The 23,322-nt window shown below is 46.5% G+C and overlaps 2 protein-coding genes across 5 annotated transcripts in view; both read right to left on the bottom strand.

Moving 5' to 3' along the window:
* The window catches only part of LOC149365849 (kelch-like ECH-associated protein 1), a 52,091-nt gene extending 32,233 nt beyond the window's left edge, over window positions 1-19,858 (bottom strand). Inside the window, exons 1-3 of one of the 3 annotated variants that reach the window (XM_089546730.1) lie at window positions 19,693-19,858; window positions 11,489-11,830; window positions 9,035-9,233 (exon numbers count right to left, since the gene is read on the bottom strand). In XM_089546730.1, the coding sequence (XP_089402856.1) occupies window positions 9,035-9,233; window positions 11,489-11,787 (498 nt within the window). In that variant the 5' untranslated portion in view covers window positions 11,788-11,830; window positions 19,693-19,858. The remainder of the gene's footprint in view (window positions 1-9,034; window positions 9,234-11,488; window positions 11,831-19,692) is intronic. The other 2 variants (XM_089546724.1, XM_089546737.1) reach the window with 2 other exon arrangements.
* Window positions 19,859-20,823: 965 nt separating this feature from the next.
* Window positions 20,824-23,322, bottom strand: part of LOC149365848 (gamma-interferon-inducible lysosomal thiol reductase-like) — a 72,709-nt gene continuing 70,210 nt past the window's right edge. For both annotated transcript variants that reach the window (XM_089546775.1, XM_089546770.1), the window contains one exon: window positions 20,824-22,638. In XM_089546775.1, coding sequence (XP_089402901.1) covers window positions 22,579-22,638 — 60 coding nt within the window. In that variant the 3' untranslated portion in view covers window positions 20,824-22,578. The remainder of the gene's footprint in view (window positions 22,639-23,322) is intronic.

The following is a 23,322-nucleotide window of genomic DNA, read 5'->3' as shown; positions in this document are numbered from 1 at the left end:
GGGTCACCTTCAGTAGACCTTGATTGCATTAGATTGGATTAAATTAGATTGGATTGGATAAGAGTGAATAGGATTGGATTGGAGTGGAATGAATTGGATTGCATTGCATTGGAATGGATGGGATTGGATTGGATTACATTCGATTACAATGGATTAGATTTCACTGGATTGGAGTGGATTGGATTACATTACATTACAGTAGATTACATTGGATTGGAGTGGATTATATTGCATTGGAGTGGATTGGATTGTATAACCGATGCATCACCACAAGTCTAACCACAAGCACCACCACCAGCTATACTACCAGCTGTACCATGGCGTAGGTACGGATATTGCTTTCGCAATTACCGGGCTTAACCAAGCTAAGCCACAGCGGTTTTTTTTCTTGCGCGTTCTTCCTCATTAAGTCAGCAGATGAGAACCACAGCCGCACGATGATGCGTTTCCATCGAGCGGCCGGAGTATACAACTAGCCGTCGCCCCGCATGATGGAACAGCGATCTGATGGGATCCTTTATCATTGAGGATTACCGGTTCGTGCATCGAAATATCGGATATAAGGTATAGCTATACGCACGGTGATTCTGAAACAATTCCAGCCTTGGTACCTCATTAGAACCGCCTCAGCCAAGAAGTGCCGTGCTATTCCTGTAACGATCCTAGCGCATTAGATAGTGAGCATGACTGCGACGAAGGCTGCTCAAAGAGTCTCGACCGCAAAGAGCAGAACGCCAGTCCGGCGTAGAGAAGGACGAAGCTCTAAGGCCGCACTTTCGGTTACTCGACAAGTAGGCTGGAAGATGTGGTCTTTGGAAAAGCATCGATGGAAGACCCGGCTACAGAACTACAGAACTTACATATTGCCAAAATTAGAATACAGTATGAGATCCCTTTCACTTAAAGGATAAACGTAAACTTGAAATGGTTCAGAGACGAGCAGTCAGGTTCATCTTTTCCGCTGTTCTTGCCCCTTTGGACGTAACTCATGAAGTTCCTGTAGAGGACACAATTAGATTTCTAGACTTGAGCCTGAAGTTTTCACCTTGCAGTGTGTGCTGGTCCTTCGAGCCTAGGGCCAATAAACCGTTGCTACCTTACAGTTCCGCGCACTCGAAGCTTGTTAAAAGAGGAATTGTCATGTCAAGCTTCAGGAGTGCACTTACAAAATCCTGTCTACATCTAACCGAAAGCAGCTTTAGTAACCAGGTAGAGAGGCTTACTGCTAGTGGCTATCCGCTTCACGTGCTTTCTTCTGTGGCCGAAGTTTTGTTGAAGATACTGAAATGCTCCGCCAGTTCTGAACGTCAAACAAGTAAGCGAGTAGCAGCCATTCCCTATATCCACAAGATATCACATAATTTGAAAAGTGTTGGTAAAAGAGTCGGAGTGGATGTTGTTTTTTCGGCCCCCGCTAAGTTATCTAGCTTGTGTACGCGTGTCAACAACCCAGGGAAAACTTCCCCCGATTGCCCCAAAAACCATGAATGCAAATTTGTGAAGTGTCAAAAAAATGTCGTGTATTCCATTCCTCTCACTTGCAATAGGTTTTATATTGGCCAGACAGGACAGTGCTTAAATGATAGGCTCAGGCAGCACCGCAACAATGTAGATAACAAAGAGTCTCGTAACCTTAGCATGCATTGCCGTGAATGTGATTGCACCCCACAGTTTAATTTTTGCCGAGTTGTTGCTAGGAACAAAGACCAGCTTTGCCGGGAAATTATCGAGGCTTCGAATATCAAGAAGTATGGTGATACATGTGTAAGTGCTGCATCAGTGTCTTTATCACAAAAAGAACTTCGCTTCCTGAATCGCACTTCTTAGTTTGTGTTTGCTTGCAGGGATCCTGGTGTATGAATTGCTCTATGCGTGGTTTTCTATTTTGGTGCCTGAATGTATTTATACGCGCAGCGTGCCAAATAAATGTCAGTTGCTAGTTCAGCGCTGTGTTGTCCTTTTCCTCCTTTCCTCTGCTCTCTTTTTGGCCTTCGGCCTTGCGCTGTTTCAATCATATCATGTACAACCAACTCGCCCATCAGCTCGTGCTTTCAAGCTTCATTTCTAGTACAAGGGGCCCCGTTTTTTCGTCATGGTTTTCTCAACCACATCGCCTTGTGCAATTCATCGCTGTGGCCAACTGCAAGTCCAGAACGCTAGGATTCTGCATTCGGAAAAAGTTTCTTCCACCCGAAGTGCTGGCGTTTTTTGGGGGCTTCTTGCCCTCAGTCAGCCATGGCACAAGGATGTGCAAATTTTTGAGAGCGGAGTGGCTACGACAGGCCAGGTTGTGCCAGGATCACCTACGGATTCTTCTTCAACTCTCCACTCAGCCAGCTGGTTGGAAGAATCAGTGGCGCGAACTAACGCGCCTTATCCACAACACCACAGACGTTTGGTGGCAGCAGCAGCTTCCCGCGCTTCGTAACCTCGTCCCGAAGAAACATCGTGGGTTCGTAGGCCAGGTTCACAACTTGAGCGGCGCTCCGCTTCCGGCCCATGTGCGTCATGTGCTGGATCTTGGCCCAAAGTTCGCCGTTGAGCCCCGAAAAAGTGCACCAGAACTTCTTGCCATGGTAAGGCATATTTCCGGACATGCTCCAGCTCCTGAGGCCAGCAGATGCATCTCAGAAGGTGTCGACGTTCTATCGCGCCCTAGGAATCCGGCTAAGATCCTACCCATCAATAAGACTGTGGACTACCTACGTGACAATTCTTTGGTTCTGTTGACTGCAGATAAGGAAGGGGGTTTTGTCGTTCTCTCTAAGGATAGTTTCAACAAAAAAGCAATGGATGCCGTCCTGTCGGTGTGTAGGGAGGGGAGTAAAACAAGTCTTTCGAAGTCTAAATGCAAGGTCAAGAAGTTGTGTAAACAGAATAACTTAGACAAGCTGTTTACCTCGATAAATACCTGTAAAATAGCCAGCTTGAGTATGTTTTTTACTGTTAAGACACATAAAACTGACGTGCCGTTCCGTGTCATTGTTTCCGAGAAAGGCTCTTGGCAAAAATGTTTAGGACAGTTTCTGAAAGAAAAACTAACACAACTACCAGTTGACGATCCCTTCCAGGTTAAGAATTCCCTTGACGTGATTAGCACTCTAGACTACTACCATGACAAGCAACTGTGTGCTTTTTCTATTGACGTAAAGGACTTGTACTACTCTATTCCGCATGACAGTCTCCTTCTGTGCATTAGGGACGTAATTGAAAATTATGGTGCCATTCGCTTTCAAAACGCAGCCGGCATGTCGGTCGAGAGCTTTTTAGAAATGTTATTAGCCTACCTTGAATCCACGTATACAGAGTGGGAAGGTCGAATTTTTATCCAGAAGAAGGGCATTTGCATAGGTTCCTGCATTGCTCCAATTTTGAGTGATTTCTTTTTAGCAATGCATGACAGAGAATTAAGTAACCGCTTAAATGGCACAGCTGTTGCGGCAGTTCGTCGCTTTGTGGATGACTATCTTGTTTTACTGACTTGTGACCGCGAAGCTTTTAGTAGGGAAGTGTCCAAAGTTTGTGGTGTATTTTCCGCTGTTCTTGCCCCTTTGGACGTAACTCATGAAGTTCCTGTAGAGGACACAATTAGATTTCTAGACTTGAGCCTGAAGTTTTCACCTTGCAGTGTGTGCTGGTCCTTCGAGCCTAGGGCCAATAAACCGTTGCTACCTTACAGTTCCGCGCACTCGAAGCTTGTTAAAAGAGGAATTGTCATGTCAAGCTTCAGGAGTGCACTTACAAAATCCTGTCTACATCTAACCGAAAGCAGCTTTAGTAACCAGGTAGAGAGGCTTACTGCTAGTGGCTATCCGCTTCACGTGCTTTCTTCTGTGGCCGAAGTTTTGTTGAAGATACTGAAATGCTCCGCCAGTTCTGAACGTCAAACAAGTAAGCGAGTAGCAGCCATTCCCTATATCCACAAGATATCACATAATTTGAAAAGTGTTGGTAAAAGAGTCGGAGTGGATGTTGTTTTTTCGGCCCCCGCTAAGTTATCTAGCTTGTGTACGCGTGTCAACAACCCAGGGAAAACTTCCCCCGATTGCCCCAAAAACCATGAATGCAAATTTGTGAAGTGTCAAAAAAATGTCGTGTATTCCATTCCTCTCACTTGCAATAGGTTTTATATTGGCCAGACAGGACAGTGCTTAAATGATAGGCTCAGGCAGCACCGCAACAATGTAGATAACAAAGAGTCTCGTAACCTTAGCATGCATTGCCGTGAATGTGATTGCACCCCACAGTTTAATTTTTGCCGAGTTGTTGCTAGGAACAAAGACCAGCTTTGCCGGGAAATTATCGAGGCTTCGAATATCAAGAAGTATGGTGATACATGTGTAAGTGCTGCATCAGTGTCTTTATCACAAAAAGAACTTCGCTTCCTGAATCGCACTTCTTAGTTTGTGTTTGCTTGCAGGGATCCTGGTGTATGAATTGCTCTATGCGTGGTTTTCTATTTTGGTGCCTGAATGTATTTATACGCGCAGCGTGCCAAATAAATGTCAGTTGCTAGTTCAGCGCTGTGTTGTCCTTTTCCTCCTTTCCTCTGCTCTCTTTTTGGCCTTCGGCCTTGCGCTGTTTCAATCATATCATGTACAACCAACTCGCCCATCAGCTCGTGCTTTCAAGCTTCATTTCTAGTACAAGGGGCCCCGTTTTTTCGTCATGGTTTTCTCAACCACATCGCCTTGTGCAATTCATCGCTGTGGCCAACTGCAAGTCCAGAACGCTAGGATTCTGCATTCGGAAAAAGTTTCTTCCACCCGAAGTGCTGGCGTTTTTTGGGGGCTTCTTGCCCTCAGTCAGCCATGGCACAAGGATGTGCAAATTTTTGAGAGCGGAGTGGCTACGACAGGCCAGGTTGTGCCAGGATCACCTACGGATTCTTCTTCAACTCTCCACTCAGCCAGCTGGTTGGAAGAATCAGTGGCGCGAACTAACGCGCCTTATCCACAACACCACAGACGTTTGGTGGCAGCAGCAGCTTCCCGCGCTTCGTAACCTCGTCCCGAAGAAACATCGTGGGTTCGTAGGCCAGGTTCACAACTTGAGCGGCGCTCCGCTTCCGGCCCATGTGCGTCATGTGCTGGATCTTGGCCCAAAGTTCGCCGTTGAGCCCCGAAAAAGTGCACCAGAACTTCTTGCCATGGTAAGGCATATTTCCGGACATGCTCCAGCTCCTGAGGCCAGCAGATGCATCTCAGAAGGTGTCGACGTTCTATCGCGCCCTAGGAATCCGGCTAAGATCCTACCCATCAATAAGACTGTGGACTACCTACGTGACAATTCTTTGGTTCTGTTGACTGCAGATAAGGAAGGGGGTTTTGTCGTTCTCTCTAAGGATAGTTTCAACAAAAAAGCAATGGATGCCGTCCTGTCGGTGTGTAGGGAGGGGAGTAAAACAAGTCTTTCGAAGTCTAAATGCAAGGTCAAGAAGTTGTGTAAACAGAATAACTTAGACAAGCTGTTTACCTCGATAAATACCTGTAAAATAGCCAGCTTGAGTATGTTTTTTACTGTTAAGACACATAAAACTGACGTGCCGTTCCGTGTCATTGTTTCCGAGAAAGGCTCTTGGCAAAAATGTTTAGGACAGTTTCTGAAAGAAAAACTAACACAACTACCAGTTGACGATCCCTTCCAGGTTAAGAATTTCCCTTGACGTGATTAGCACTCTAGACTACTACCATGACAAGCAACTGTGTGCTTTTTCTATTGACGTAAAGGACTTGTACTACTCTATTCCGCATGACAGTCTCCTTCTGTGCATTAGGGACGTAATTGAAAATTATGGTGCCATTCGCTTTCAAAACGCAGCCGGCATGTCGGTCGAGAGCTTTTTAGAAATGTTATTAGCCTACCTTGAATCCACGTATACAGAGTGGGAAGGTCGAATTTTTATCCAGAAGAAGGGCATTTGCATAGGTTCCTGCATTGCTCCAATTTTGAGTGATTTCTTTTTAGCAATGCATGACAGAGAATTAAGTAACCGCTTAAATGGCACAGCTGTTGCGGCAGTTCGTCGCTTTGTGGATGACTATCTTGTTTTACTGACTTGTGACCGCGAAGCTTTTAGTAGGGAAGTGTCCAAAGTTTGTGGTGTATTTTCCGCTGTTCTTGTCCCTTTGGACGTAACTCATGAAGTTCCTGTAGAGGACACAATTAGATTTCTAGACTTGAGCCTGAAGTTTTCACCTTGCAGTGTGTGCTGGTCCTTCGAGCCTAGGGCCAATAAACCGTTGCTACCTTACAGTTCCGCGCACTCGAAGCTTGTTAAAAGAGGAATTGTCATGTCAAGCTTCAGGAGTGCACTTACAAAATCCTGTCTACATCTAACCGAAAGCAGCTTTAGTAACCAGGTAGAGAGGCTTACTGCTAGTGGCTATCCGCTTCACGTGCTTTCTTCTGTGGCCGAAGTTTTGTTGAAGATACTGAAATGCTCCGCCAGTTCTGAACGTCAAACAAGTAAGCGAGTAGCAGCCATTCCCTATATCCACAAGATATCACATAATTTGAAAAGTGTTGGTAAAAGAGTCGGAGTGGATGTTGTTTTTTCGGCCCCCGCTAAGTTATCTAGCTTGTGTACGCGTGTCAACAACCCAGGGAAAACTTCCCCCGATTGCCCCAAAAACCATGAATGCAAATTTGTGAAGTGTCAAAAAAATGTCGTGTATTCCATTCCTCTCACTTGCAATAGGTTTTATATTGGCCAGACAGGACAGTGCTTAAATGATAGGCTCAGGCAGCACCGCAACAATGTAGATAACAAAGAGTCTCGTAACCTTAGCATGCATTGCCGTGAATGTGATTGCACCCCACAGTTTAATTTTTGCCGAGTTGTTGCTAGGAACAAAGACCAGCTTTGCCGGGAAATTATCGAGGCTTCGAATATCAAGAAGTATGGTGATACATGTGTAAGTGCTGCATCAGTGTCTTTATCACAAAAAGAACTTCGCTTCCTGAATCGCACTTCTTAGTTTGTGTTTGCTTGCAGGGATCCTGGTGTATGAATTGCTCTATGCGTGGTTTTCTATTTTGGTGCCTGAATGTATTTATACGCGCAGCGTGCCAAATAAATGTCAGTTGCTAGTTCAGCGCTGTGTTGTCCTTTTCCTCCTTTCCTCTGCTCTCTTTTTGGCCTTCGGCCTTGCGCTGTTTCAATCATATCATGTACAACCAACTCGCCCATCAGCTCGTGCTTTCAATCTTTAACAAGTTCAGGTCCACAGATTCCCCGTCACAACTCATGGCTGTCAACCACATACCTACCTTAGAGTCACGAAGATCTGTAGCACGACTTAAATTTCTTTACACGATGTATCATAAGTCACTGAAATTCAACGGACGGCCGTACATTGAACCATACCTGCCACGCGCATCAAGACACCGTCACGCTCACAATTTGCTGCCTTTCCACGCACGCACTAATTTATTTAAAAATTCCTTTTTTCCTCGTACGGTTAGTCAGTGGAACGACCTGCCGGCTGAAATTTTTTCCACTGACAATTTTGACCACGCGCTACTTATGTATTGTGTAACGTAATATTCTATCTGTGCCATTTTCCCGTCTTTTCATTCAGTTGTGTTCTTTATGTGTTTTTCTGCGCAGTAGCGCATGCAAGTGCAATTTTTTTCTGATTATGCGAAGGTCGTTATTGTGCAAAATTGAAATGCGAACTTGTTAATTTTTGTTCACTTTTTGCTGCTCCCCCCCCCCATGTCAAACACAAGAGAATAACTTATCACTTGATGTTAATGAAATGAAAATGTTGTACACATGCCCACCTGCTAGGTCTCCTTGAGACCGCAGTACTTGTAAATAAATAAATAAATAAATAAATAAATAAATAACAGGGCAGAAGCGTATTGCTAGTAGCAGCAAGGGTTGCAGGACAAACTGCAACCCTTCATATTTACAGTGTGTAGCCGAAGGAAAAGGCGCTGGCGTATAACGGAACCGGGACAGTCTTCGCCCCATTGTACCCGGATCGTTCTGCTTGTATATGGCTTCCGCTTATGCAGTGCCTTTTCCTCGACTATATTCCTTTCACAAGCAGCGCAAGCAATGGGTCCAGTATTGCAAATGGATGGTTTCTTTCCAGTCCTTTGTAGTGCCGTCCTTTGCCAATATGCTTCCAATATTGGGCCAATTATCTGTGCTGCTTGGGAATTACCGTACATGTCATAGCACATCTACTGCACACAGCAAAAAAAAAAAAAGGCGCGCATGCTGTTATCCTAGGCACAACGACAAAAATTTTAAATGGAGCAGGAGTCCGCATTCCCGCTAGCGCATGAGGAAAATGATAAAATAGCTTGCGGGCAAACAAAACACCTGCACAAGCCAACTCAGTCTACCCAAAAGCAAACTGATAACCCACATTCAAAATTAAAATTAAATCCCTCCCCCTCTTTCCTAGTTTGCAACGGCAGCTCAATTCGCCACGAAAACTGAACACTATAGTGTATCAACTAAGCAAAAAAATTGCTGTTCAGCTCGACCACAGACAACAGCATAACAGCGGTCACTGCACCGAATCATGGGCTCCTATAGAAGTCATGGTGTGTCAGCAAATTTCTCTGCGCTCATCAAGCAACGTCACCGCGAGTTTTTTTTTATTATTATTTTGTGTTTACGAAGCTACGCCACGGATACTGGGCGATGGTAGACGATGCACATGCCAGGCTCAAGAAATTTCCCGAAATGCACCGCGAGGGAAAGGATGAAGGAGGGACTGCAAGAAGGGAGAAAGAGGCGCCGTGCACTATAAACAGGAGTAAAAAGGGAGTAAACTCTCCTCTAGCGCACTCCCTTTTATAGTGGTGTGCACTAGAAGGCAGTTTACTCCCATATAGGCGTATTGGTGATTAGTGTAGTGGAAGGCTAAGGATTCATTTCTACCATCTTCACGGGGTTATTTATCATGCACCGAAAGCAAGATCGCAAAGGACACGGGCGCCTCTTTTGGAGGAAGGGGTAAGTTTTCGCGCGCGCTGTACATCAGAGGAAAAGGAAAGGAGAGGCCCTCACCTGCAGCATGTTGGCTGCCAGCAGGAGTTGGCAGACGTTCTTCTCGTCGACCTCGATGCGGCCGGTGTAGGCGAAGCGGACTATGAGCTCCATGGGACGCAGGCCGACGTCCTGGATGCGGACCCGGTGCGTCTGCGACTCGCGCAGGTTGCTGGTGAACATGGCGCTGAAGTACGGAATGGCGGCCGCCAGCACGACCCTGGGAGGAAGGCGGACGGTGGCGCCATCTATCGGTGTGCGACGGAAATTTCGACGGGTGCCTCTAAGGTTCCGAAAACTTCAACGCGCACCTCAGCCGGACCTTACCAGACAACAGGCCAGAAACCTACGTAGATACCAAACTGGGACAGTCACGACCCCCGTTTTTCTGTCTAAAATTACCACGCAACCCATCGATCCCAACTGCTTACAGTGCGGTAACGTAGCAACAGACGAACACAACCCGCGGGACTGTAAGGAAAAGCCACCTCCAAAAGACCTTCTACCGGTTCCCTCCCAGGAACCGGGAACCTCCTGAGGGAGCCGGACAAGGACACGCAAGCTAATCTTGCGGACTGGGTGGGAAAGGTCGCCCTCCGTTAGGGGCCATTAATCCCACCCCACTGATCTTTTGGATCAATGAAGTTTCTCCAATTCAATCCTCTATGCACACCCATATAAGTGCGAACATTCATATAAGCGCCAGTCCCGTTGTCTTGTGTTCGTCCTAGTCTATTCGCGCTGCTGCTTTCTATCATGCATTCTGACCAACAAGCCCAAATCAAGACTCGGGTGAGGTACCGCCCTAATCGGTTACGAGCGGCAATTTTTAAAATTATTTGTACATTATAGGCTCCACGCAGAGGTTTTAAATTTGACCCGAATACTTACAAAGAGCTCTTCTGCAGATATGTTGATCTAAAACATGACCTTTAGAATCATTTCAGCGTCTTTTTAAGAAGCGGGGGCACATTTTTAAAGAGAGCACTTTCCATCACTTAAAACCAGCAGCAGAGAAAAAACTGACACAAGGAAGAAACCAGCCCTGCTGATCTACATCACGTGCAGATACTGAAAAAGAACCGAGACAAGCTGACTCGAGAAATCTTGGAAGCCTTGGCAATCCGTGAATCCGGAAAACAATGCGTCAGTGCGCCATCGGTGTGTCTATCTAAGAAAGATCTTCCTGCGCAGTGGTGCAAACAGATAATGATAAGGACTCATTCGATGCGTTGACTCTTCCGGTATATATTATGCTGCGTTCCTAATCGATCTTCAGTTGTCAGTGCAGCCTCGCCCACGTATGTGTGCTTCTCCCTTACGTCTGTTTCTTCTCTGCTGCCGATTTTAAGTGATCATGCACCAACTAGCTCAACAATTCACCTTATTAACACTTTCGTACTTCCATAGGAATGCTGCCTGCAAGCTTTCACAGCCAATAGCCGCCATCATCCTGCACCGATTAGACCCACATAGTTTAAAAAAAAAAAAGAAAAGGTCGCTGTTGCTAGATTAATTTACCCTGTTTTACTGAGACAGCTGTTTAGTGCACGTCTCAGTTCCGCGGCGCTGGCGTAACACCGGACCACACCGACTGGTCAAAATGCAGTGACGCCACTGCAACGCGCCATGGCAACGTACCGTGCGAGTGTTCCGAGCACAGTGACGTCACGCGCACTCTCCCGGAGAAGACAAGTAATAATGTATAAACAATATTGCATTCACCACCACCGCAAACAGCTCTCGTTGAATCTTGTGTTACGCGGTGGTAACCGTCGACTGAGTTATCTGCTACGCAGTGAGACATCTGGCTATAAAGGGACTTGACAGCAGCAGCTGTCATCGCGCTTATAAAAAATGTGGAGCGGGTGTGGACAGTAGTGCGGAAGCATCGATCTGGCTCGAGGACCAAGGGGAAACGGAGGTTTTATAAGCTAGAAAAGGCCAAAAGGTCAAATGTCAGTGCATGTTGAAGATCCCCAGGAGGTCGAAATTATTTCGGAGACCTCCACTACGGCACCTCTTTCTCTCTTTCAATCCCACCTTCCTCCCTTCCCTTACGGCGCGGTTCGGTTGTCCACCGAGATATGTGAGACAGTTACTGCGCCATTTCCTTTCCTCAAAAACCAACTTTTGATTTTCAAATACAGGTGTCGCCACCACCGGCCCCATTCACAAGCATACTGCGACAGTTCTATCGCGGATCCTTGAGGCTAGGCTACACCAACATTGACATTGGCTACATTAACGGTGATCACGGAGTCCCTTCCAGTCTTTACGTCACAGATTTGAATGTGGGGGGGGGGGAGAGAAAAATGCGCCTTCAAGTCTAATTTTAAATTTAAAGTAAGTGCGTGTTTCGCATCTGGACAAACGCCAGCGTAGCCAGGAGGACCCATGAAGCATATCTTACTGAGAACAAAAAATCGAATGGAGTCAGATCTTGAGTGTCCCGTTTGAGTCTTACGTCCGTACCTGTGCGCCTGGATGGTGCCCTCGCCTGAAGCGTCGATCTCGACGTCGCACAACTTCCCTTCCCTCCAGAGCGACTCGAGCGTAGTGAGGACTTCGCGAGGGTACGAGTCCCGCTCGGGCAGTTCTTCCTCCGCCGATGAATGCGGTGGTGACACCGACGACCGCGAGGCGTCGCTTCCGTCAATGCCCGCGCGTCGCGCCCTCAGGCGGAAGCACCGACTATTCCGGGGCCTCAGAGGCGAGGGTCGGCCTCCTCTCCTCTTGCACGCCGCGCTGGACGAGCCTGGTTCGTCATCCATTCTGGTCCACGTAAAAGATGTTCTTCCGTGGTGGCTGATTCACCTCGGTTCACCTGGAGCGCAAACGAAAGAAAAAATGTTGCATACATATAGACCTTTGCATCGGGCGAGGAAATTGTCGAAACGCCTCCTCTCTGGACTGTCAGAAACCGGTTCCGCCGCCGCTTCCACCGGTCTATATATGCTTCCACTGACTTTCTTGCTGCAGTATTAGGGTTGGGTTCATGGATGACTCTTGGAGGGGGCGGTCCTATTTCCGCAAAGCATTTCTAGAACTTCATTAAATTTTTTTTTCAGTGATTTGCCTATAGAAAATTTCTCCCTGAGGTAAGGGCAAATCCCCCCCCCCCTCCCCCTCCTCCGCTTAAATTCGCCCCTGCGCAGAATCCATCAGGCTGTCAAAATAATTCAAGTGTATTCAGAGGCTTAAAATTGCATCTTTACACAGTGACGCACGTAATTAAGCATATGACATCCACACCAATTGCCCCATCCCACTTCCCGCCTCGTGACCACCCATTCACAGACCACATCACCACAAGTCACTTTCACGGGATGTGGCCAGCGTTGCTGCATTCTGCATCCACCACGGTGCAGCCGATACCGAACATTCGAGATGGTGCTCAGCAGCAGAGCGCCGTAGCCAGTCAGCAACCGCGGCCTGCTTCTTGTCTAATCGCCGAAAGCACACTCGGGCTTTCAAAATTTATCAAAATAGCGTATTTCTTGTTGACATGATTTTACATTATATTTATGGGCCCTTCCTGCCAGGACCTAACCATGGTCTGCAGTATGTAATTAAATAAATCAATAAAAATAAAATAAATAGCGCCGCCTGTCGCTTTACTGTCAGTGAAGTCAGTTCTAAATCGCGTACACTTTTAAACGGCTGCATTCAGGATTTCCTTTTCATCACACAATCCGCCCTCGCTTTGCACTAGTAGATAAATTTGATCAAACCTGGATAGACACTAGTTGGATCAGGGAAAAGCTCAATGTTCCTGGAATCAACACTTTTATAACGATTAGGAAAGTTTGAAAGGACCAAAGTACATCGTAACGCTAGAGCGCGCTGAGGAGGAGGCGGCTACAACCCGCGGAATTATGCCCGTTCTCTTGGCGTAATAAAATGGCGACGAGCTGAAATCGATTCAACCGTTCAGTGCATAGAGTTTCTTACTATTACCTAGAGGGAAAGCTGGCGGCGCTGCACTTCAGCCACCATGGACGCCCAAAGCATCATGGGGCGGTGAGCTACTTGTTGCGGCACAGTCGTAATTTTTCGGGAACACGGAGTGGCACTACTAAGATTTTTCATTCCGAAAACGCTGTTCGTGTGTGCGCAGACGACTTTCGCGCGAACGCAGTGGGCAAAACCTATAGTAGTGAAAACGCGACGACACACGACGCCAATAAAAGGTTTCACTTTTCCGAAATGCCACTAAAAAACCTCTTAAAGTATTTAAGCAACAACATCTTTTTTGAAAACATATTTACTTTTAAAAGTGCGCCTGTTAAGTACGAAATATTAGTTTTTATAGTGTTCATTACTAGGCCAATAGGAGAGCGAGTCGTCTTATTTTGGGCAAACTTTGCACTTAAATGCTTTTCTGCTCGTTTGTTGCAATCATTAGACAAGATATTGAATGTTAGGACGTTTGTAGTTACCAAACAGCTTTATTTTTCTATTACTTTTTGGCCAAAAGTTGCAGTCCCGCAACAAGTAGCTCACCGCCCCATGATGCTTTGAGCGCCCATGGTGGCTGAAGTGGTCTCGAGGGGTCGCCATGCAAACTCCCATAGACGGCTCGCCAGCTTTCCCTCTAGGTAATAGTAAGAAACTCTATGGTTCAGTGGCCTCTCCGCAAAATTCCATTCTAGTCTGTAAAGTATTCGGAAGAGCGTCGCGTAAGCTGCAGCCAATGGGAAGAAACTCGTGTAAGTTCGGAGAAGCGTGCGCGCCAGCTGTAGCCAATGGGAGGATGGCGTCGCGTCAGCTGTCGCCTAATGGAGAAAGGATGTGAAGAAGAGCGAGAAACGCGGTTCCGTACTCACGCAGGCGCCAGAAAGACGATGCGAAGAATGAACACGTGCATTCGCACGTCTACTCGGTTTAACTACGTTAAAAGCCTGCCACTTTTTGCATGCTGGCATTCGATCCCGCGACCTTGGGATCAGATGACGTGGTCGCGGTATACACAACTCAATGTCACTACCACTCAATGTCAGTGTTTATAAATTTCTCTGAAACTGCGCGACATCAAGTACGGGCTCTGTCTCGACGACAACGGCAGCTTCTTGTCAAGTGTTTGTCAGCGCACTTAGGAACAACTACTCTTTGCTCTTGCCTTTCCTTTCCTCTTTCTGACAAACACTTCTCTGGAGAGGAACGGTCGAATCACACCCGTTAACGCGTGCTGATAGCGAGTATGCTGCTGCGCACACTTTGGCGCTGCATGCCAATGGTACCACATGACTCTAATGGTACATGGCCGGAGAAGAAAATAACTGCCATTGTGATGGATTTCTGTTCTTCAACTTATGTCCCAACGTGTTTCCCACTCTGTTTCCGAGCCTGACTACTGAGCCTATAACGGCCGTCAAAAGCTGACAGCAGCGGGTTGGCCGGACAGATCGTACAATTCACCGGCCTCTGTCTTGTTTTCAATGCGGCTAATATCCATATAGAAAAATGTGTGTAGGTTTCAATCGGTCGGCACGCAGGATTATGGCAAATTTGGTTTGGCTGTATAGGATTAACGTCCCGTAGCGCCTCAGACTATGAGGGACGTCGTAGTGGAGGGCTCCGGGTTAGTCCAACCACCCGGAGTTGTTTAACGCGCACTGACATCGCACAGTGCACGGAAGTCACGGGTTCGACCCCATCCGCGGCGGTCGCATTCCTATGTAGGCGAGATGCTATAGGCCCACATTCGTTTGCATGCGTGTCAAAGAGCAATTAATTTTGAAATGCGGCCGCCGCTGCTGGGATTCTATCTCGTGACCTTGGGATCAGATGACTTGGTCGCGGTATGTAGTCGATAGCGATGTGTAGCCGATAACGCGCAGCGGGTAAGAAGATAACGCGTGAGGAGTTCTACCCCAAAAGTGTGGTCGATATTATTCTGCCAGCGACTGTACATCCGCTATAATATGCTAAAACACTATACATGGCAGAGCTCTATCCGAACTCACAATGCTCTGCGGGATCAGATTATTGCGCAGTCTCCGCGGCTAATAAGTGCGCACGTGACAAAGGATAAGGCCGCGAACTGTGTATATGCGAAAGCCGGACGCGGGCAACTCGATAAGGGCAGCACCCTATTTATGCGGCCGTCCGATAAGAACGCGACAGCAACGAGTGTAACAGACAACGCGCGTGCGAGATGCCATTCTTATCGTGCGCTTGGAGTGCGATAGGTGAATTTGCAAAAATTTCTTCTTGTCATTGTGCATCGCTCGTCGACGCATGTAAATAGTTCCTTCAGACAACGAAACACGGTACTTGTACAACGCGCGACCTCTGGGGCTGGAGCCCATGTTGTATAGTGCTCACTTAACAATGCAAGCAGTGCTAAAACGGGTGCCAGTTGGTTCTGCGTGTTGGTCACGGCGAACTACTACACGACACTACTGACGAAGAAGTAGACATGATTGCTTCTCCGTCTGTTTCATCGTCAGTAGTGTTATGTAGAAGCGTGCAGTAACCTAGATTCAACAAAGGTTTCAAATGGAAGTTGTGTGTGTCACTTGCATGTTTACGAGCCCAGTGGAAACACGCAGATTTTGCCGCAGTTGTAACGCAAGTGTAACGAGGACCCTATGACATTTAATTTGTTCCGAGTACGTACAAGTGGCGTCGGAAGTTTTCGGCTAACGGAAGCCACGACAAAGCGTAACTTCAGTTTTTTCGTGGCTTCCGCGTTCCGTGAACTTACCAATGCATCTGTACACTTTCAGGTGAACTTTGATTTAAAACGGTTGTCGTATCGCTTACTTAAGACCACGAACAAAAATCGAGCCGCCAGGTCTTATGGTATTGCGCGGAAAAGACAGCATGCGTGCCGGTTAATAGCATGAAAAGTTTGTGGAGTTGCGTCTATCTACAGAGGTAGCGTTCTTCCACATACTCTAAGTGAATCCACGTTCTATAGGTGCCGTGAGCCCTAATGGACATGTGGGCGAGGGATTTGGATGTGTCTGGCCCAAAATAAAGAGATGTGACGTAACTAAGTGAGTATAGTCGCCCATTAGCTACCACCCAAGCGCAGACATGCATACGGCTTCAAGAAAATCCCCACAGCTTACGACTTCATAGCTAAATAAAAATTGGTCAATGGTCCGAGGATCGGTCTCGGGCGGGCTGGGAGAACTTCAGTCTGCTCCGCATCTAGTGTGGACATAAGTAGGCAGTGCTTGTACGAACGCAAGTCGCCTTCCCTTAGAGCGAACATTGTCGAGGCTTTTGAGAATAAAGACCAACAAGAACGTTTGGTCCCGAAATATTTCGAGATTTCAAACGTAAGCATACCCTGTAGGCAGTCCTTAAAGGGGCTGCGAAACACTGCTTGGGGGGATACCGGCTATACTTCAGGTTGGTTCTTTATGTCACACAGATGCTGACTTAAAAAGAATTACAGGAATCGATGCACAGGAACGGGAGTTATTCAGTGGATAAATTTCAAAATACAAGCAAACAAAACACTGCCCTCAACTCGATTTTGGCGGGGCTTCCCACTCCTATTTCGCTCTCCCAATGACGGCACCGGGCGCAACCAATCAAAACAGCCAGCCAGAGCACGTCGCGGAAGTTTGTACTCCATGGTTGCCTGCTCTCTGTAACTCGTTCTTGCTGAGACTGGCAGCGTCGTTTCCATGCCAGAGTGCCCCTGGTGGTGTATTTTTATTTTACTTGCTTCGCAGGGCTTTAATCTAAGACAGACAAGTTGTTTTTGTTGATCTATTATAAAACGCAGAAAGGTGCAAAATGTGTCATTTATTCATACAATTTGCAGTATATTTACTGTTTTTCCGATCATCAAGCTCGCGCCAGGTGATGTCATATCCGCTGCTAAAAACCCGCCACTGTGTGGCGACACCATCAGAGCCATGAAGTTGTTTTTGGGAGGACATTAAAATATTAAAAAACGGAACGTAAGCGGCATTACCAACGCTAATAGCACCATTATAACTCACTGTATGCAATCAACAGGCAGTTAACTAAGATTGTGTTTCTGGGCCCCTTTAAGGTCTGGCTCTGTCGAAGGGGTCTCTCCGGTGATTCAAGCTCAAGTGGCGAGGAAAATAAAGAGGGAAAGGGAGAAATCGGCTGACAGCATGTTTTGCGCATCGTTTTAGACAAAGAGGTGTTATAGTGTGCAAAGAACTGCATAAATAAATATAGCGCAAACTAGAAACATCACTAATCTTCTCCTCAAGGCTGGTAAGATAGAGAGAAAGAAAAAAAATCTAAACGCGAATGGGTGAGGCTGGCAGTTTTCTTTATTCGTTAAGATTGCCGGGGGGAGAAGACTGCACTGTGATTCCCAATGTTATTGGGTAGCCTTGGAGTTGAGCGGCCAGCTCTATACTGACTCGTGGTATGAGGTCACGGGTTTCCCTTATTCTTCCGACCTTTGAGTAATACATTCTGTCCACCTTTTATTTTTGTCCGTTTCACGTTTAAGAAGACACTTAGTGGTTGTTGCCAAAAATCGCGGTGAAATTTTCAAAACGTTAGATGCAGACGGAATGCTTCGATCACCATTGACGAGAAGAACAAAAAATGGTTGCCTGCTTCGGATTCATGCAGTCTCCACATTCTAGCGCGGAAAGTCTCAGATTCCTTGTCAATACTAATGGGAGGGAGGGGGGGGTCGAGGCCCCTTCTCCTAAACTCCGCCGACGTTAAGCAGTGCCTGTAGGCTATACACCAGGCGTTCATTCGAATTACACTTCGAAAACGCTTGTTTTGTAATGAATGGCACGAATCAAGATGACACGAGGCGCGGTAAATCGAGACCGCTGCATACGGGCTTTCGAACTGCGCCATTTTCACGCCATTTCAGCTCGAACACAGTCCGCAAAGAAGGGGAGTTATATGCACCTCAGCCGTGTACGTTACAAAAACTGTCAACCAGAATGGAATACTTTTTGACTCAGTAAAAACGATCGGTGTCTGATCGTAGGTAGCGGGCCGCTGGAGACATGCAAATACTTTCACTGTATAAGAGTGACCGCATCAAATCGCGTCACCGCGGATGCAGAAATTAACTAGTTCAGACTCGCAACGCTGTCAAAGCATTACCCAGCTTACGAGCAGTTCTCCCTTCTTTCACTGGTTGTACTGGCAGGAAAGCAAAACAAAAAAAAAGGAGCTGTCAACACTTATCTCGCAAACAAGAGCTCCGTTTACTTGCACAGAAGCTGACAAAGAAAACAAGAAAGGCCTAATCGTCGCAAGCCGCCTACGATTGGGCCGCCAAGTGAAAAAACAGGCTATATAAGCCACTGCGCATTATAGCTATCTACAATGCGCAGACCGTCATAACCTAACACTCACAATATCTGTATAGCCTAATTAAAATGCGTTACAAACGTTTCAAACTGACGTTTATTGAAGCTAGCACGCTTTTGAGCGTCTGAATAGCCGCAAACGTACGGACGCCTTAGCTACCTGGCGACATTTAATTGAAAGCTTCCGGATGCTCGCTATAGTGGGACGTGTTTCGCTAAACGCAGAATTTAGCTGTTTAGGACATTCCTAAACCACGTGCGCGCTAATAGTAAAATCGCCGCAGCTCCATGTGATGCCCTGGCTGCGGCAAAGGCGCCGGTGTCGGCACACATAACAACAAAAATTGAGGGTGAGCAGAGTGCGTATATACGGCGCCTCACATGCTGAGCACCCGACATATCGCTGCATTCCTGCCACTCGGCTAATTGCCGCAATTGTCGCGACACATACACTTTTACGAGCTTTGTGCGTCGGCTCTTCCCTTGCAAACAGCACGCGCTGAAATGAACCTAAGTTGATTAAGCCGACGTACTACGTATGCAGGCATCGTAGTTACTTTCCACCGCAAGGGCGCGGGTTCGGCGACAGTCACTTCGGTGCAGGCTCTCATCCGTGAACGGACTGCTGCTACAAACTGAATTTGCAAATTTTTAGAAATTCGGCCGCGTGTTTGCAGTGTTCATTAAAACATGGAGGCGAAATTCTAGAGGCCCGCGTACTGTGCGATATGTCAGTGCAGATTAAAGAACCCCGGGCGGCCGAAATTTCCGGAGCCCCTCATATCCTGAGTCGCTTTGGGACGTTAAACCGCCATAAACCACAAATCACATCAAACTGAACATAATTATGTGAAACGGTGCGACATGGATACATGCTGCACTACGTTATGACGGCAGAATGATCCCGAACTGTCGAACGGGACAATTGATTCCGCTCTGCTTGTATTTTACGTGTCAACCAAGTTGCTGCTGCTCTTTTCTCTGTCATCTGCAAATGCCATAGCTGCTGAATCCACACATTGACTTGTGTAGCAGTCACACGCCTTTGCCGACGCTGCGTCGTGAAAAGCATGCAAGTGCGGGTCGATGACTAACCGCATTATTGGCGGGAACTGCTTTTAGTGGCCGACCACGTTATACACCTTTCCAACCTGGGCGTTGCCATATTGTTTCCGGCGGCGGAACCGGTTTCTAGCAGTCCAGAGAGGAGGCGTTTCGCCGCTTCCACCGTGCTAGCGGGAGGTGCCCACTGCAGTCCAGGGAACAATATGGCAGCGCCCAGGGAGCCCTTTTTGGAAAGGTCTATACTAGCTGGTTGCCGATCGCGCATATAACACAGGCCCGGCCCAAAGAAAGGACGAAATTCACTCCACACCACAGTTCACTTACCTCGCCAGTCGGTTTCAACGCTGCACAATCATCCGGCTTAGCCGTCGAAGCGTCGTCCCCTTCTCGAGCCGAGGCTGTCGATGCGACGGGGCTTCGTCGCCGCTGCCCGAGCGCCGCGTCCCCTCGTAGCCGGTAGAGCGTTATCACCGCGGCCGAGCGACAACGCCAGCCAGCGGCGTGCGATAAGGTTGCCAGCGCCGCGGGGAGCGTCTGCTGCTGTGCGCGGCCGTCGCCGATAAGAAGCCATAGTTGCCCAATGTCACAGTGTTGCCCAGGGTCAGCGGCGCCCTCAACAGCTTTTCAAACTAATGTGTCCACCCATTCTCCATCGTTGCGCGCTCTGCAGGCTTGCTCGGCCGCATGAACTATTTTGCATTTATCCCCGGAGCACGCGGATACTATTTCCGTCCGCCACCCCTTCCCTGCGCGCGGCGACTATACCGAAAATATACGGGCCGGTCTTTGTAAATTGGTTACTGGGTGGTTATATCAACGCTTTAGAACAACAATAAGAGAGAAAAATGCTCGCCTGGCAGACTGGGGACCCGTGATGTAATCAAGTGAGGTGGGTTCCTAGAAAGCAGAGATGGGCCAGCATGTTTTATCACTAGGGGCATCAGAGGAGAAGCATATGGCTTTCATACAGTGAAGGCTGTAAATTATTCTTAACAAACTGAATTTCTGTACAACTTAAGGCCGGTTCACATGCAAGTGACTGAGCAATTGAGCAGCGTGTCGCAGCGAAAATTTCCAACTTGTTGAAACCTCGCCGCTCATCGCAGCGACGACTCAAAACAGGTTTTTCCGCCGCGGCGACAGGATTCGCTAGCATTTTCGCTTGCATGTGAAACAGGCATTACGCAGAGATTACAGCACGCCTTCCTCAAAATGTGGTCACAAGACCAGCTAAAAAACGCACAAGCCTACTGTCAACAAGTGCCGAATTTTAAAGAAAAAAATGGTAACTAAGAACCACTGTAGTAAAACAAACTTGAGTTAGTTGGTAGGTCATGTTCGTAGAAACAGTGCTGAAATACAAGGGATGACAGCGCTCGTCCCATCTTCTTGCTCGTCCCTTGTCTCTTAGCACTGTTTCTATGAACTGAAAAGCAGTTCACAGACCACACGGTGTAAAGAAAAAGCAAAGTAAAATGGTTTTATTCCATCTTCCAATCACACCCTGCATGTTACAGTGAATGTGCGTGTACAGGACAGTACTGCGATATTGTGGAACAGTTTTGTTCGGCCTGGAATGTCTGATGCAGGTACCACACAGAAAAGCTTAAAAAACCTAAAACACTAAAATCACATCTAAAATAAAAATGCTGTAAAGGGCTACTTTGAGTATGTTCACTGCAAGTGACAGCACACTGGTGAGTGCAAATCAAGTGCGTGGCTTTAGCTCGACAGTTTTGAAGAACATGAACGCAAAACACGCAACACGTTTTTGCTACTTTTGTTCGCTAGTGTAAGACAAACGCAAGCATGTATCACAAGCATTGCTACCATCTGAAAAATGCACCAGAACATTGCAGTGCAATGATAACTTTGAAAACACGGATGATTACAGTAGCATTACAATCAAGAGTTGGGCACAAAAACCTTGAGGTCTGGACGTGATGTGTTCTTAGAAACTGGTGTGTTAAAACTTGCATCCATGTAAGTCATGCCCTGCATTTATGTGCAGTAAATAAACAAGAAAACAGAGTAGTAAGTGATGTGCATGGCCTGCTAACAGTTATCCCACTTGCTTTGACATTGCCTCGGATTAGCTGGGCATGCAGGAAGTTAACAGAGACAGTACACAACGACCAGCACATGAACACTGCAAACTGCTAAGTGCACTGTAAAGGGGGCTAAATATGTACACGAATATTGAAGTCCAGGCTAGCTATACCAACACATACAGTGAGATCACAACTATAACAAAACTGCTGCTACTAAGCTACTCTGTAATCAAAGGAGAGCACTCCATCGCAAGCAAAAAAAAAAAAATCTACAAGCGGTTTCAACATGTGCGTCATGTGAAAAACCAGACCAACCTTGGAACAACTCACATGTATGTTAGTTAAAGGAAATGCACATGCACACAGAGCCACATTGCCAGCAAAGGTGGTTCTGGGCACGCACTGGCACATCACAAGCATTCAATGCGCAGTCTCTGCCAAAAGTACAAAGGACACTTAGTATCTGACTGCAAAAATCACTGATGTGTGAAGTAGTTCTTGAGTAGCACAGCCATTACTTTAAAGGTGTCGGAAGCAACACTTCAGGCTTCAGCTTCAGGCTTCATCAGTTGCACTCAAAGTGGCCCGCGTACTTTTGGGAAGAACTGCGCATTACAATTTCTGGGTAGACCAACACTCCTTAAGTCACTGCCATAGCAAACACAGTTGTCTTAATATAGCAACACATTTTGTAACATGGTGCTTGACATAGAATTTGCTTCCAGTACATGAGGTGCAAGAAATGGATATGCACAGAATCTCTCAAACCTTCACATGAAGGTTAACCATGCTATTACATGCTCATGTATCCTCATTACAATGTGCGCTTTAAGCAGTGAAGGAATGTCAACACAAAGAAAGGCTTTGTAACAGTTCACTGCTTCAGTACATTGTACATTGTATTGCTTAAAAGAGTGTGACTGGAAAAGAGAATAAATGAATGAATGCAATAGAAGGATTTTGCTCAAGTACGTTGCTTTTGCTGAAAAAAAAAGAAGCAGCATATAAATGAAAACAAAATTGTGCGATGATGCCCAGTTTCAGTTCAAATACTTGTTGCCACTGGTCCCATCCAGACAAAAAAAAGAGGTCGTTTTTGTCGAGATAGTCAACAAGATGATCAACAGTCGTTGCAGTTAAGAAGGCATGTCACTGTCCCCTAGGAAAGGACTAGTTTACAGGCTTGTGGCAGTTCAATTGGCTGCGTCCTTGGGCTATCCTGTGTTGAGACAAAAAACAGAAAAGCTCTGTGTTCATTAAATGTTTCAGAAGTTTACCACATTGCTAGCTATTGCACGTGTACTTGCATCATTGATCATTACTGATAATGATCATTACTGATCATTAAGTGATAGACTGAAATGTGCAACTGTCATACTCAAGCACCATACATGTACAGCTGTAAAAAAAAAATGTGTAGCAGTCTACATAAAAATAAAATGCATGTTCTGTCATTTAATGTGCTTTAACATAGGAGGTAAATGAAGGAACACAAAATTACTAAAGCTCGGGTGCTTTTAAGCGTGCATGCATAAAACAGTGGAATTTGACAATCAATTTCTGAGCACCTCAGAACAAAGTTACCTCATCTGGAACTCGCACATTCTGACACTAACCAGACCACAAACACCGAAGCGAACCAAACATACTCTGAATTGGTACTGCTCTTCAATAGCTGTTGGGTAAATAATTCTACATTGCAAAACTTTCTAATCTAGTCCAAGTGGCCAGTTTTAAATTCCAAAGAATGTGTGCTAATGATGCCAATGGCATTGCCAAAGCTCAAGGCAGTGTATGCAATGTAAGGTTATGTAATGTTTCATATAATTAATTAATTAATAGTTTTATGAAAAACTTTCCTTATCAGGTTGCATATTAATACTGAATGAAATAAGGACACTGG

This window comes from Amblyomma mixtum, chromosome 1, assembly GCF_055824585.1.
Source record: "Amblyomma mixtum isolate Tamu chromosome 1, ASM5582458v1, whole genome shotgun sequence".
Lineage (NCBI taxonomy): Eukaryota > Metazoa > Arthropoda > Arachnida > Ixodida > Ixodidae > Amblyomma > Amblyomma mixtum.
Note: the sequence above shows the minus strand (reverse complement) of the source record. Positions and strands in the feature narration are given on the sequence as shown.